Consider the following 14348-nt stretch of genomic DNA (forward strand, 5'->3'; position numbering starts at 1 on the left):
AGCAGCAAGCAGAATATTTATACATTTATTTATAATGAAAGTACGGTTCTAATTATTTACAACACATAGGAAAGACAATGTTTATACAAGTGAGCCAGCAAGGTCTTCCAGTGTGCAGCAGCAACATATATCCCCACCGTTAAAACTCTCTCCCATTTCGAAAGCTGACCAGCACCTCAGCACAGTCCCACACATCACTTCTCCATACAAAAGAGTTCTTTCTGCCACAGCCTGCCCCACCAAGAAAGCCCATGTTGCAGGTCACATCCGTAAACAATCCAACAACTTATGCCCAGGTTCCGCTTCCACACTTCGAGGCAAGAGCAACACCTGCGCTGAGGTCGCTGGCGCTGCATGGACCCGGTTATCTGTGCTCGGGTCACTGGCGCTGCGTGGACCTGGTTGCTGCCTGTCTTTTCTTTGTTAAACCACCGTGAAACAGAAGGGGTAGAATCAAGTAAGTGAATGAGTTAAGAGATTGGGGCGGGGGGGGGGGGGGGGCAAACCTCACAAGGAGTTCCATCCGAACTGCATGGGAATGAATCCAGAAATGACTGGAGAAGATTAAGTACCAGTGCTACAGCGCCAAGTCCACCTGGGGATTAGCGGCAAGATGAACCTATCCAAAAAACTGAGCATCCCCCCGCCCCAACATCTGGCTAGAACGAGAAGTTGTGGGGTTAGTAAAACCACATTTTAAAGAAAAAACAGTGCTGAGTTACAGGAAATGCTTGAAGTAAAAACAAATTAAGAGTTTTAGGAAATGTGATCCTCAAGCTTTTCAGAACTACTGTATATTCCTTTTCTTTGTTGAAAGTCCGAACATTGAAGCCAGGGTCACCATTAGCTCAATGGGACTGCAAACACAGGCTGACAGCAGGAACACTTAATAAAATACAAACACCAGGTGTAGACTGACTCTTTCCATCTTTAAGTTATCCTGGAAAAATGGGAAACACAGACTGACAGGCTTCCCTGGTTTCCCTTTACAGTACTTCTCCCATTGTATAAGAGACTAGCCCTGTCAGAATACTATTTCAAATACTTTTTTTTTAATTGACAAATTCACTGCAGAAATAAGGATTTTAAAAATAATGGAGCCCTTTCAAGGGGGAATACTGAACCTTTAGCTTCTGCAAAAGTAAAAACAATGCGTATTTGCAAAGTTCATTCTGTAATATACATGCATTATTGCTAGAGGGAAAAAAAGGATGAATGAAAACTCTTCTGCAGCTTTTATGGTGCCATCCAAAATGGCATCTGTTGTTTAGCTCGCTGTTGTGAGGAAGGGTACTGGTATCCCAAACTCCATCCCTGTGAAAAAGTACTTGCGTTTTTATGGCCACCATGTTCCTCCTCTTCATCCGATGAATCTCCAGCATATGCCACTAATCCAAAGCCCTTTTCTGCAGTTTTCATCTTCTTAGCTTGATGATCTAGAAGGGGAAAACAAAACAATCCCCCCAGCCCCCAAGAAGGAAGAATAAAAATAAAAAGAGATAAAATGCCCCAAAACGAGTTAATAAAAAAAGACGTTAATTGTAAATTGTTAGTTGGACACCATTTTGAGGTCACAAGGCCAATGGTCATCCAAGGTCGAAGGCCACACGAAACAGCACCAGCAACAGCACATGTGATCCATCAGAACCATGTAAGAGAACACAGAAAGAAGAAAGAAACACACAAAAAAAGTAGAGTTAGCAAATGCGTCTAAGTGATGGCAATTTCACCGTTAAAGAGATAAATATGTAAAGAAAAGTAGAAATTTTGATCAAAAGAAAGCTAACGGAAGAGCAATCTCTGGGACCAATACTGCAGAAAAACTAAGGTTAAACAGGCTAACATGATGTACCTGCAGGTCTGAAAGGCACTAAACTACCAGGAAAGTTAAAATGATTACATGTTTTACCAAGTTGCAAATACTTGATGTATGACAACCTTATGAAAGGATGAAATCTGATAGGACTTCTGTTGTTTGCAGACATAACTCATGTCTGTAAATACACACCTGAACCATAACTCCCACCGATACTCCTTAGTGCCTCTAAAGATAGCTGTTCACAATGTAAAGCCACATGATATCTGTGTTACAAAACAATCCTATGAGATTCTGTGCCTCAAGCTGACTGATGGGTCAAAAATACCTGTCTTTAGTCTTTCACTTAATTACACTCTTCTCATTCATGCAGATATTAAAGTTTTAAGAGAAGCATCATGTGTGTATAATCACAGCAAACACAAGTGATTTTAGAGCAGTGCAATATGACCTGCTTTTCACTTAAACAGCCAAAAAAAAAAAAAAAATCACCAATTTAAAGAAATGTTAAGACGAGCGCAAACTCATTTGGGAAAGGAAACTTGACTCACAAGTGTATTTTATTCATTGCACTCACCATGGTTGCCTGGTAAAGACCCCGCACCATTTCTTTCTTCAGATTCCGATTTCACCCCAGTGACAGGAAAAGCTGGCGGAGGCATCAACTGCCTATTTAAACCAATGCAAGCCCTTATTTTTTCTTTTTTAAAACAAGCAAAGAGACAAAGGTAATAGCAAACAAATTCATAACTCAGTCCTTGACCTGAGGAGTTTAACTTTTAATTGCCCAACTCATCTGGTGGCCTTCTATGACAGAGTAACTGCATGAGTGGACAAGGGAAGAACAACTGATGTCACCTACCTAGACTTCTGTAAGGCCTTCAATATGGTCCCCCCCAACATTCTTACATCTAAATCTGAGAGAAATGGATTTGATGGATGGACTACTAGATGGGTAAGGAATTTGCTGGATGGCTGCGTCCAAAGAGTTACAGTCAGCAGCTCAATGTCCAAGTGGAAATCAGTAACAAGTGGTGTCCCTCAAGGGTCTGTACTGGGACCAATACTATTTAATGTGTTCATTAACAACACAGCGGGATTGAGTGCACCCTCAGCAAGGTTGCAGATGACACAAAGCTGAGTGGTGCAGTCTATACATTAGAGGGAAGGGATGCCATCCAGTGGGACCTTGACAAGCTTGAGGCATGGGCCCATGCAAACCTCATGAAGTTCAACAAGGCCAAGTGCAAGGCCCTGCACCTAGGTCAGAGCAACCCCCGGTATCAACACAGGCGGGAGGATGAAGGGATTGAGAGCAGCCCTGTGGAGAACTTGGGGATACTGGTGGATGAAAAACTGGACACAAGCCGACAACGTGTGCTTGTAGCCCGGAAAGCCAATCAAGTCCTGTGCTGCATAAAAAGAAGCATGGGCAGCAGGTTGAGAGAGATGATTCTCTCTCTCTACTCTGCTCTCGAGACCCCACGCTGCATCCAGCTCTGGGGTCCCCAGCACAAGACACGGGCCCGTTAGAGTGGGTCCAGAGGAGGGCCACAAAAATGGTCCAAGGCCTGGAACGCCTCTCCCATCAAGAAAGGCTGAGAGAGCTGGGGTTGCTCGGCCCGGAGAAGAGAAGGCTCCAGGGAGACCTTATTACAAGGCTTATAAGAAAGATGGAGAGAGACTTTTTACCAAGGCCTGTAGTGACAGGACAAGGGGTAATGGTTTTAAACTACAAGAGGGAAGATTTAGATTAGATATAAGGAAGATATCCTTTTCTGAATGGTGATGAGACACTGGGTTTCCAGAGAAGTTGGGGATGCCCCATCCGTGGAAGTGTTCAAGGTCAGGTTGGACAGGGGGACAGGGCTTTGAGCAACCTGATTTACTAGAAGATGTCCCTCCCCACAGCACAGAGGGTGGACTAGATGATCTTTAAAGGTCCCTTCCAACCCAAACCGTGCTATGTTACTATGAAATAAAGTGCAAGCCTGACAGTTTTGTGGCTCAATGCGCTAGAGTGCATAAGGAAGAGTAGTGATGCCTGATGACTTCAAATAGCTATGCTGAATTTAGGACTACATACAAGATGGAGAACATAGAAAAATTTACCAATACCCTTGATGTATTTCATAATGACCAGAAAACTTGATAGTCTCAAGTAAATCTTTCCCTGAAACTTCAGGCTACAAAATTTCAGGTTTACAACTTTTTCAGATTTGTTTTAAAATTGGAATCATTTAAAGTGTAAGTGCTAACCTATTTCACAAGAATATTCTGTTGTGCCAAGAAGTTGGCAAAATACCCGACCCAGACAAAGTAAGAGCATACAGACTTAGGGAGGAGTGGAAATTAAGCTATTTTCATGTTGTAGCATGAAAAGGTAATCCTTGCATCCCTTCTCCTTAAACAACAACAAAAAAACCCAAACAAAAAGAAGCAAACAAACAAAAACAACCCACCACAAAAAAACCCATCCACAACAAAACAAGCAACACTTAAGTCACAGAAGAGAACACAAAACACAGATCATCTCTGGAAATAAGCTTTCCACCACAACTGGAAAAGACGTGACATAATTCTTTCATCACTCACCTGTCCCTCTCTCTCTCCTTTCCTGAGGAACTTGCTGGCTTCGATCCGGCTCCATCGATTTCACTCTGACTGGAGAAGCCTGTACCTAAATTAGTCATATGAATGGGTCCATGCTATGAGCAGAAAAACACACGGCATTAGCAAATCTACAACTACAACATAAGCTATAGCTCCTTAATGATAATGACAGGACACCCAACTTTTCAGAGCATATAGCCAACTAGCAGAAGAAACCACTAATCGCCATTGTTAAAAATGCTTTCTCCTAAAAATACTGAGGGTAGTGTAGTAAGAAACACACCTGAGCACCAATATGGAAGACACCTCACCACCTACTCCACCTTTTCAGTAGTTCAAGACAGTAAAGATAGCTCCTTAGTTCACAGATCAACTTATTGCCTCCTCAATCAGCTAATTGTGAATACTGTTTAGACCTCATGCCACAGTAAACTCTGCTCGAGATACTCATATTAGGTCTACCATATAGGCAAGTCCCTTACTGTCTCTAGGCAAAGCTTATATTTAGGGTTTCTGCCTGTGAGCAGGGGTGTATTATCAGAGAAGCATTTGCAGAAACTCCCTTTTCTCATATACAAGTCTGAAGAAATCAAAATTATTTTTATTAAAGTCAACTGTTTAAACATTTGCTATTAAAAAAAAAAAAATCAATCTCTTAAAACTAGGCTTCTTGAAATCCTCTCAAGTGCAACCTGCAAGAAAGGTAAATGGGATAATCTAGAAGTTATTACCACATTTCCCTCCCACCCCTCAAACAAGCCCACCCAAAAGACCCATAAAAACCAAACCAACCCCCAAATAATCTCCCTTTAAACTAACCAGTAACAAGCTATTGTCATCTCTTTGACCTGAACGCACTGCTTTTCTTCACGAAAGGTTGAGGGTATGGAAAGCAAGCTGCCAATGAATCAAGTAAGTCACAGTTTAGGAACAGTGCGTCCACTCAAAGAAACGAAAGGGTGGTCTCAATGTTTTGTAACAATTGCTGCCATCTGCCAAAGGTCTTGCACGACTGTTGCCAAATAAACTGTGCTAATAACAATCTCTCTCCAGCCAAGTTCCATTTTGGTGAATGAAGTAAAATTGCTGATTTTATTCCACCTGATATCCCAGCAGTCCCGACTCTCTCTCATCCGGTAGTTCCTCAGTGAAGCGTCTCTTTTGACCTTGGGGATGGGGTTGGACTTGTGGCTGTGTACCAGTCGGCATGGTTGTTTTTACTGGGGCAGCAGGAAGAAAAGGACCGCTCAGTGGACTCTGGCATGCAGAAGTTGAAAACAAAACACAAGAAAATTTGATAATATGCATATAAAGTATTAATTCAATGTATTGGTTCATACATAGGAGCAGAACACACTAGTTTCTCTTTGCAGAACCTCAGAGAAGCTAAAAGGAAATTCACAACTTAAAGATAAAACAGGTATTTAATTTATAGAATGCTCCCACCTCAAACTAATCACTATCTGTAACTCAAACTCATTGTACCTACATAACTGCATCTCAGCCTGTGATGACGCATTTCATAAATGAGCAATCGCCCCCTGCAAATATCCTTTATGTGAACAGGTGGCTATGATATGAAAAACGCAGTACAAAGCATACCAACAATTTAGGTGCTTAGACAGAAGCATCAGCAAAGCAATAACCAAAAAAAATGCCCTAAAGAAGAATTCTCCATCTGGAACTACTTTAAGTATTTTATTGTTAGCAAAGAAACAGCTTAAGTTGACAACTGTAGCGCAAATAATATGTGGCAGTACCTGGCCAGTGCTGGCTGGAGGCTGTACTTGAGATATTGGATACTGCGTTGGCACAGGCGGAACTCCTGTAGGTAGTGTTGTTAAGACTCCAGGTGCCAATGGCACTGCAGGTGGTACTATGCCTGGTACACCATATGGTGGCTGAACTGGTTGTTGAGGAGGGGGAACAACAGGATAACCAGACTGATACCCATTGGAAGGGTAATACGATGGCTGCGAAGGGACACTATTTATAGTGGCAGGCTGCGCGAAGCCTGGCAAGAGAAAGGGGAAAAAAGGGTCATCTTCAATTCAGTTAATCACAAAAATATCAAATTTAATTACCAAATGTAAAAGAAGCTGGACTCCTTTTCAATTGAAGGACTTAAAGACTTCCACAGGTAAATAAATTCCACAAAACTCACTGTAAGTACAGCTCTGCAGAATGCAACTCCAAAGACTTCATTATTGCTAACATTTACCTGCTAAGGGTACTGCAGTGGTTATCTGATTCACAAATCGGGAGTATTCAGCATGAACCTACAAAGAATTTTGAAAGATTAGACAATAAACATCTATTTACTATGTTAACCTTTTGCCGGCAAAAGGCATCTTACCATGCAACCATAAAACTGTAAGGGGACTTTGATTACAGAACATACTATGCACAAAGACAGCAATAATGCAAACATCAAAACTGAGAACAAAACCCCACCGACCAAAACCCTGCTGAACATCCCACTAATCCTGCTGGTCTGTAATAGATTTGTGTAAAATACAGCCTAATCTTTCACAGGAAATAGAGTGGCAAACTAAATACTTCAGTAGAGACAGTAGAAAATACTCAAAGAATCTAAAAGCTTTCATGTATTTTTCAAAATACACTTTGTAGCCCATACTCAATTATCAATACTAACAGAAGGACTGTCTCACAGGATTTTACTCTATTAGCATTCATGTAAAAAAAGCTGGGAAATCAATTTTCTATGTGTACACGTGAGATTTTCTAAAATTTTTTGGGGTACAACCATCACTTCAGGAAAGATAAAGCAGACAGTGTGGCTCTCGACAACATTTAAAGCTAAGGCAAGGGAAGCTACAGCAATTGGAAAAAAAGCAGGATTCCTTTATGTTTGCATACAGTCAATCTCCTGCCCCCACTCCTAGTTCTACTCAGGAAGCATTTGCATTTTTTCCCCCCAAAATTCCACTACTACAGCTCCACCCTGAGAAATGTTTGTTCACTGTACAAAAATTAGACAGCTGTACTTAGAAGGAAAAACCTACTAGCAAGTTGGAACACATGGACAGTTTTGCTGAGAGCGTAAAAAAAAAAAATCATTAGGCAGGCACACATTAAAGCTACAACAGACTCTGAAATCTCATATTTGTAAGAGCTACTCACAGTTTGCAATAGATTCTCACACAGCTTTTTAGCAGCTGCCAAACCTTCTGGCTTTGGGTGACTGAAAACATATAAAAAGAACACCTCATAAGCACAAACGTTTCTGCCAAATTTGGGAGCTACTTCTTTCATCAGCAACGTGCTGACAGATCTTATCCCTTTAATGAGTGATCAGTCACCTCAACAGGACTCTAGCAGCTCTGCAGCTATTCAGCACAATTGTGAACAAAAGTGATGAATATTTATTTTCTACATGAAAATTCAGGTTAGTCTAAATACTGCAAGAAACAAGCACAGAAAAATGACTTGACTGGTCAATGCATTTTGTATTCTTCCCTTAAAGCTCAACATCACAACCCAAGTGCAAAAAGAACATAGCTTTACTGCGTTCCAAATAAAAGCAATACCTTATGGTCGAGTATCACTTCATACCGTATCACCATATAGTTGATATCTTTATCACTTTAGAGAGATCACTATTAAAATAAAAGTCAAGTTCAAAAACTATTTCATTTGCATTAAGTCAGTCATAATTAAGAATTCCCCACATGGATTAAACATTAAGTTACATTCATGGCCAGTCACTGGGATTTATTTTTTTTTAAACCCCCCCCTCATACCTGATGTAGATGTACATGGGTTCAAAAGCTTCTCTGCCTGATGCCGGCTCTATGCAACCTGAGCCTTTCCCACGAAGAAAGACTTTAGCACCCGTTTCAATTTGAATGTGCTGCAAGTAGGAGCAACCAGGCCCTTCCACTTTTTCCTTCACATTAAATGTAGGTACAGCATGTTCCAGACCAACAAATAACTTGTCCTGAACATAATGCATCTGTAAAGGTAACAGTAAAAGCTTACTATTTCACTCCAAGAATTAGGATGTTCATTTCACTGGAGACCAGAAATCTTATTTCTGTGACAGTCAGAAAAGTTAAGTGTTGGATGGCACAGTCAGCCCTTTGCTTTTCTGTAAGTAGGACTGCTCTCTCCATCCCTTTTCTTTTAGGAGGCTACTGTCATCTGAGCCTCACTCTTCAGACTCAGTGTGATTAGTCCTCCAGTTTTCACAACACACAAGGTGGGTTTTTTGGGGGGGGGTGTGTGTGTGTGTCTGTTTTCAGGTTTTTATTGTTTGTTTTTTTCTTTGTTTTTTTTTAAATAAATACATGTATACTTGTAATATGTAATGTAATAATAATGTAATAATATAATATACTTGTAATATGTAATAGGTAAATCTTGTAATCAGTGATACTTCAGTGAAATCCACATAAATTAAAAACTCACCCCTGACTGGAATGGAGGTTTCTGGCCAACTACTGGAGACAACTGAGAAATAGGGGCTGGCTGGTGATAGACAGTAACTGTAGCTCCGTTGAACGTCGGACTAGAACCTGTGGCTGCTTTCACTACTCCATTAGTAATTATCTCTTTAATTCGGTTAACAGCTCCTAGTTGACAGAATACGAAATTAATTTATATTTCGGCCCTTGTCAACTGCCCAGATTAACCAAATCATGAAATGACTAGGGTTACTTTCCCATATTCTGCAACAGCAGATCTACAGGCAAAAAGGTTGCTTCTGACAGCAGGGCCCAATATTAGCATCCTGGGATTGCATCACAAAGGATGGCAACAAGCATCAGGGCTCCTTCTCCACTCCCACCCCGATAAAGCTTAGGCTAATATAGGCAGGTGGGCGGTTTTAGCCCACATATTTTAGCAAATGCTAGAAACATCTACATTAACCCTGTACAGAATTTACATCTGCATGAATGAGCAAACTAACATGTAAAAAATGTTTACCGGCTGTGGAAATCAAGGTAGATACAAGTGGGCAGCTTCAAGTTTCAAGAGACAACTGAGGGCAAGCCCGTGAACTGATACGCAGAACAAATGAACACCTGAACAGTTTATAGTTTTCCTTTTTTTCTGGCAGGCATAGGCAAGACCGGAGTTCTTTGTGCTTCTAATGGAAATGTAGCTACCTCACAAAAAACGTTCACACTTGTATAGTAAAGGGAAGGTCTCCCTGTCACGACCTACTGTAATGGGATCTCAGCATGTTATCAGCAAATAAATTCACACAGAAGAGCTACACCTGCCTAGGAACCCTACTCACTCCCCCCACCTTCCTTGTTGTCTATCAAAAGTTTTATGTTAATGACTAATGCAGTACAGAGCACCTGAGGTAGTTTTGAGGCAGAGATCTTAACATCAATGTTTAAATGGGGTCTGTTATCGACACCAAGATATTTATAGTACCAATCCATACCGGTCACAACAAAGCCCCTTAGTAAAACCCCTTTATCACAAACAATGACAGGAAAAGAAGAACGCTTTGTGCACTTACTGTCAACCAACTCCCGTGTCTGACCCTGGACATGAAGATACAAAGGACGCTCCCTGGAAAGGAAACGTCAAACATACCATTAAACCCACAGAGAACATACAATAATGGATTCAATCTAATTATATTACAGTCATCTAGACACATGAAGTCTTCCATAAAGATCTGAAACACTCTTCACATAAGGAAGTAAATACATGTTCATTGAATATCACAGTGCTCAGTAAGCAACGCTTTGCACTGAAAACTGAAGAGATTCAGGAGTTATTTACACAACGACTTATTAAAGTTATACCACTGAAAACGTTAATTTGCTTGTCCACATGAAAGGTTAACTAACTAAAAGCCCCGAGTCTATGAAATATTAGCTCTCTTTGGGCAACTTTCCGGTTACGTTCTCAGCAAACTGCACAAGGGATCCAGTATAGCGTTGAGTCGAAGAAGTTCAGCACAGTCTGATCTGTCACGTTTGTGGTTTGTCTGGTTTTTTTAATTTCACCCTATCAGTACCAAGCAGGTGGGAAAGCAGCTATGCAGTCAGACTATCATAACAGTAAACATACTCGAAACACTCAACAGGCAATTCGCTCTGGCACCCAAAGGTGACACTGCTCACGAAAAACCAAAAAAAAAAAAAAAAACCAAAGCCCCCACCACTTAGCCACCCAATGAGAAAAAAAGCATAAGGCCCAAAAAAGAAAATACAAACCCGGGTCCCACTTTTGCTTTCTCTTCTGCAGTCATGAATCTCCCTCGAGTAGAGACAGCCGCTCCACTCAGCCGACTTATCTAAAACAATTTAAAAAACCCAGTGACAAGTTTACCAATAATAAACAAAGCACGCACAAAACACCCAAAGTGGTTTAAGCTATGTTGTTGTATAAAAAGACCAGAAGCCGTTAATAAAGTGGGAAGAGAATGAACAGTGCCTGCTGGAGGATACCAACTATGCTACCTTACCTCATCATATGACATTTTATCGAACAAACCAATAAACTACGAAATAAAGTGTCTTAGAAAACACAACAAGTTTTGTAAAAAGAGGAAACACCCACTGAATACGGTTTATTGCAAGCTCTTTTAACCTCACAAACAGGTACAAATGTGTTGCCAAGCCTAACAAGTCAGACGTAGATCCTGAACATACCTCATCCTGAGTCTGTCCTCTCGTCAGCAGGTTTCTGCATGTGAGGGGGACATCGTTGATTTCCACCTCTGCCACCACAAGGTCATCTTTGCTCTTACTTGTAGCCGGACCTTTTCCCAGAGCCTGCAGCTTCAAAGACAACCGTTGCAAAAGACCAGCAGTTGGAAAGCAGAGATAAATGATGTAACAAACAAATTGGCCCTAGTACTCTAGAGGTGAATATCCTTTCCATTCTCCCCTTTCAGCTGTTGAACCCAAAAGCTTTACAAACATTAGAAGAAAGCACGTTACATCTACTACTTAATAATCTACCTCTTCACAACCTTGTGCCCAAGTAAAAACACTAGTTTTATCCTCAACACATTTTAATATAATAAGTAATTACTGTTTCTGTTCTATAAATGGAGAAACACGTGTAGAACTAAGCAGTGAAGTTGCTCAAACGGAAACCAAGGCACCTCACACTTGAGTTGGCACCTCCGACAGAAATCTGCGAGACTAATAAAACATGCAATTCATGCTTCTCTCAACTCCCCTTACACAGAAACAGAATTTAGAATTTCTGTTCAAGATCTAAACTCATCCAACACTACAACCACGCTTGCCCCCACCTTGTTTTTTTAAAACAAGGGCATAATATTTTGTGTCAGTATCTAAGCGTCTAAGAAAGAAAAAGCCACGGAGCCACAAAGAGATGCAGAAGATATGACAGAAGACTTGTAGTTACAACAAAGACCTTATAGCTTTTCCCACGTACATAGAGTTAGATAGTACATCCTCCTAAAAATTTTGAAATGCTTTTGGGGACATAAGCATAAACCAAGACTCTGTAAAAAAAGAGCCTTCCAGTAACATCCAAAAGGCACACATCCGGTCTCATCAATATCACATGAAGCACAGCACTTGCATGAGAGCCAGAAGGCAGCTATAGAGGGACATAAGTCTAACGCGTTGTACATGCATCCTGTTTCTCCCTTCCTTCCACATGTTAACAAAAAAAAAAAAAAAAAAAAAGTACATTCATTAACCTGCAGGCTCCTCGGTTTCCATTCACTCACAACCTGAAGTGCCATCAGAGTTAATTACTCTGGAAATGTCATCATTGAACAGTTCCTAACAAAAGCAAGATATGCAATAAACAACCAATCCCATTTGCAAATTAATTGGCTAAGCAGTTCCCACAGCAATATAATTTGTCACAGGATGCCAGAATGCCACCAAAGCTTATGGAAAAAACATAGATGGAAGAATGAGACATCAGTATCTTCCGATTTTTAGGTGTTTCAAACTGCCAGTAAACGAACAGACTTCACTTCCATCTGGTATGACTGCAGAGGCTACGTGAAACCAAGCCACGCATTCTTCAATGCTGAAAATTTCACATCCTCAGGTGGACATTAAGTATCAAGAAGCAGGCACCACCACGCAGCACACAATGTGTTAAAACCATCTAGGACTGCCGATAGCAATGATCAAAGAAACACTCACTAATAAACCTCACGTATTAAAAAGGCTGTAACAATCATTTCGGATACAGAACCTACAGAAAACCAAATACGGTGAACACGTGGCAGGGTACATTTGCCACTCTTCCCTATATTATCTGTGAATAAGTCCAATGACAAAATGAAGACTCATTTTCATGCTGCCTCACAAGGCAAATGCCTAGAACATATCTGGCAGTCCCACCAATACTATGCATGTGAAAAAGAAGACACAATCCGCCCTGAAAACATACTCTTCTTGTTAACTTTGTATTTGAGCGAGTTTGGAAGGCAACGTGAAACAGCCTTCTAAGCTTGGCTCTAGCATAGGCTAAGAACACACAGGAAAGCAAGACTGTTCTTGTTACTGAAATGGGAAAACACGCTTGAAGTTACACTTGCTTTAGAATTTAAAAGTTCAGTTGGAAGGGACCTACAACGATCATCTAGTCCAGCTGCCTGACCGCTTCAGGACTGACCAAGGCTCACGTCAGGGCTGACCAGAAGCTGACCAGGTTGGTCAGCACTTGCACATACGGCTCCGACTGATAACTTGCTTAAGCATGAGAATAATTTCGTCTCATATTTCAAACCGGCGGTTTTATACAGCAGTTTTTATGTCAGCTGTACTACTTAGAAAATACTTCAGAAAAAAGTTTATCACGTTCCTACAGATCTCTTTGGTTAAGCCTTACAGAAGAGCAGCGGGACTGACCTCGCAGCTACGCCACTGTTTTCTGTTGCTGATAAAATTTGAAGAAAGGTTTCCCGATTGTTTTTTGTCACATCCTACTTCACGAAGCAAACCTCCATCGTTTCCCGTCTCACCGAGAGCCATTCCGACAAATAAAGGACGCAGGTCTCCAGAAAACAGACGCGGTACCCACCCTCGCCCACCACCTCCGGGCCTGGCGGTCCCACCGGCACGGCACGGCGCGGCTCCTGCCGCCCCTCCGGGCACCCACCTTGTCCGCCGTGCTGGGCGCCGGCTTCAGTTTCCCTTTGGCCATTAACATCGCGTTGATTTTCGCGGCCACGGCCGCGGCCGCATCCAGCGCTCCCGAGGGGGCTGCGGAGCTCTCGGAGCCCGCCACAGCGGAGCCACCATCTCCGCCGCCGGGAAAGGGGCGCCCAGGCAGCGGCGCCGTGCCGGGGAGAAGGAAAGCGGGGGCCGGGCCGGGCTGGTCCCACTTACTGCGGCGCCTGGAAAAGAGAGAGGCCTCAGTCCCGGCCGCCTCCGAGCCCGCTGCCCCGCGGGAGCTCCAGGACCTGCCGCGCCTCGGAACCGCCGCACCGAGGCCCTTCTCCAGGGGTGCCCGACGACCCGCCGCGCCCGCGGGCCAGCCTCACCCGCCAGCGGCCCCAGCGTCGCGCTGCCCTCCGCCACCCGCTGACATGGCTCCGGCCCGGCTCCGCCGCCTCCGCGCCAGCCGCGCCGTCATTTCCGGCCTCGAGGCCGCCTCGAAACGCCCCTTCCGGGCGTTGCCACGGAGACGGCGCGGCCCGCGGGCGGCGTCCGCTCCGGCGGAGGGGCCGGGAACTGACACCGGGCAGGCGAGGGGGAGCGGGGCGGGGCGCGGTACCTGCCCCCGCTCTCTTAGCGGGCGGCCCGCTCCGTGGCTGACCGTGGGAAACCGCCCACCGACCGCGCAGCGCAGCGGCAAAGGCGGGGCAGGGTGGGACAGGCCGGAGAGCACCCACCCCGCGGGGCTGCCGGCGATGACGTCGCGGAAGACGGCGGCTGCAGTCGAGCACGCGCGCTCCCGGTCCTGCAGACTTCACGCACGCGCACTG

General features: G+C 43.3%; 1 protein-coding gene, 1 long non-coding RNA gene and 1 other non-coding gene across 4 annotated transcripts; 1 reads left to right on the forward strand and 2 right to left on the reverse strand.

Annotated features, from left to right (window-relative positions):
• Nucleotides 1-11: 11 nt before the first annotated feature.
• KHDC4 (KH domain containing 4, pre-mRNA splicing factor) lies at nt 12-14319 on the reverse strand. Of its 2 annotated transcripts, XM_052797319.1 has the most exons (14): nt 13905-14023; nt 13520-13757; nt 11071-11199; nt 10633-10712; nt 9927-9979; nt 8861-9024; nt 8194-8405; nt 7574-7634; nt 6651-6708; nt 6190-6443; nt 5531-5686; nt 4412-4524; nt 2394-2485; nt 12-1436 (listed from the first exon to the last, which is right to left on the reverse strand). In XM_052797319.1, the coding sequence occupies exons 1-14, from the start codon at nt 13994-13996 to the stop codon at nt 1237-1239; spliced, it is 1902 nt and encodes a 633-aa protein (XP_052653279.1). In that variant the 5' UTR covers nt 13997-14023; the 3' UTR covers nt 12-1236. The 2 variants fall into 2 exon arrangements, with proteins under 2 accessions (XP_052653279.1, XP_052653280.1); XM_052797320.1 differs by lacking the exon at nt 12-1436 and having other exon boundaries at nt 2443-2485; nt 4412-4496; nt 13905-14319.
• Nucleotides 3734-3964, forward strand: LOC128146158 (uncharacterized). The gene is made up of 2 exons (XR_008236697.1): nt 3734-3836; nt 3878-3964. It is a non-coding gene; the product is annotated as an uncharacterized LOC128146158 (long non-coding RNA).
• LOC128146670 (small Cajal body-specific RNA 4) lies at nt 8507-8635 on the reverse strand. The gene has a single exon (XR_008236813.1). It is a non-coding gene; the product is annotated as a small Cajal body-specific RNA 4 (non-coding RNA).
• Nucleotides 14320-14348: the final 29 nt, after the last annotated feature.

This window comes from Harpia harpyja, chromosome 9 (genome assembly GCF_026419915.1).
Source record: "Harpia harpyja isolate bHarHar1 chromosome 9, bHarHar1 primary haplotype, whole genome shotgun sequence".
In the NCBI taxonomy this organism is placed as follows: Eukaryota; Metazoa; Chordata; class Aves; order Accipitriformes; family Accipitridae; genus Harpia; species Harpia harpyja.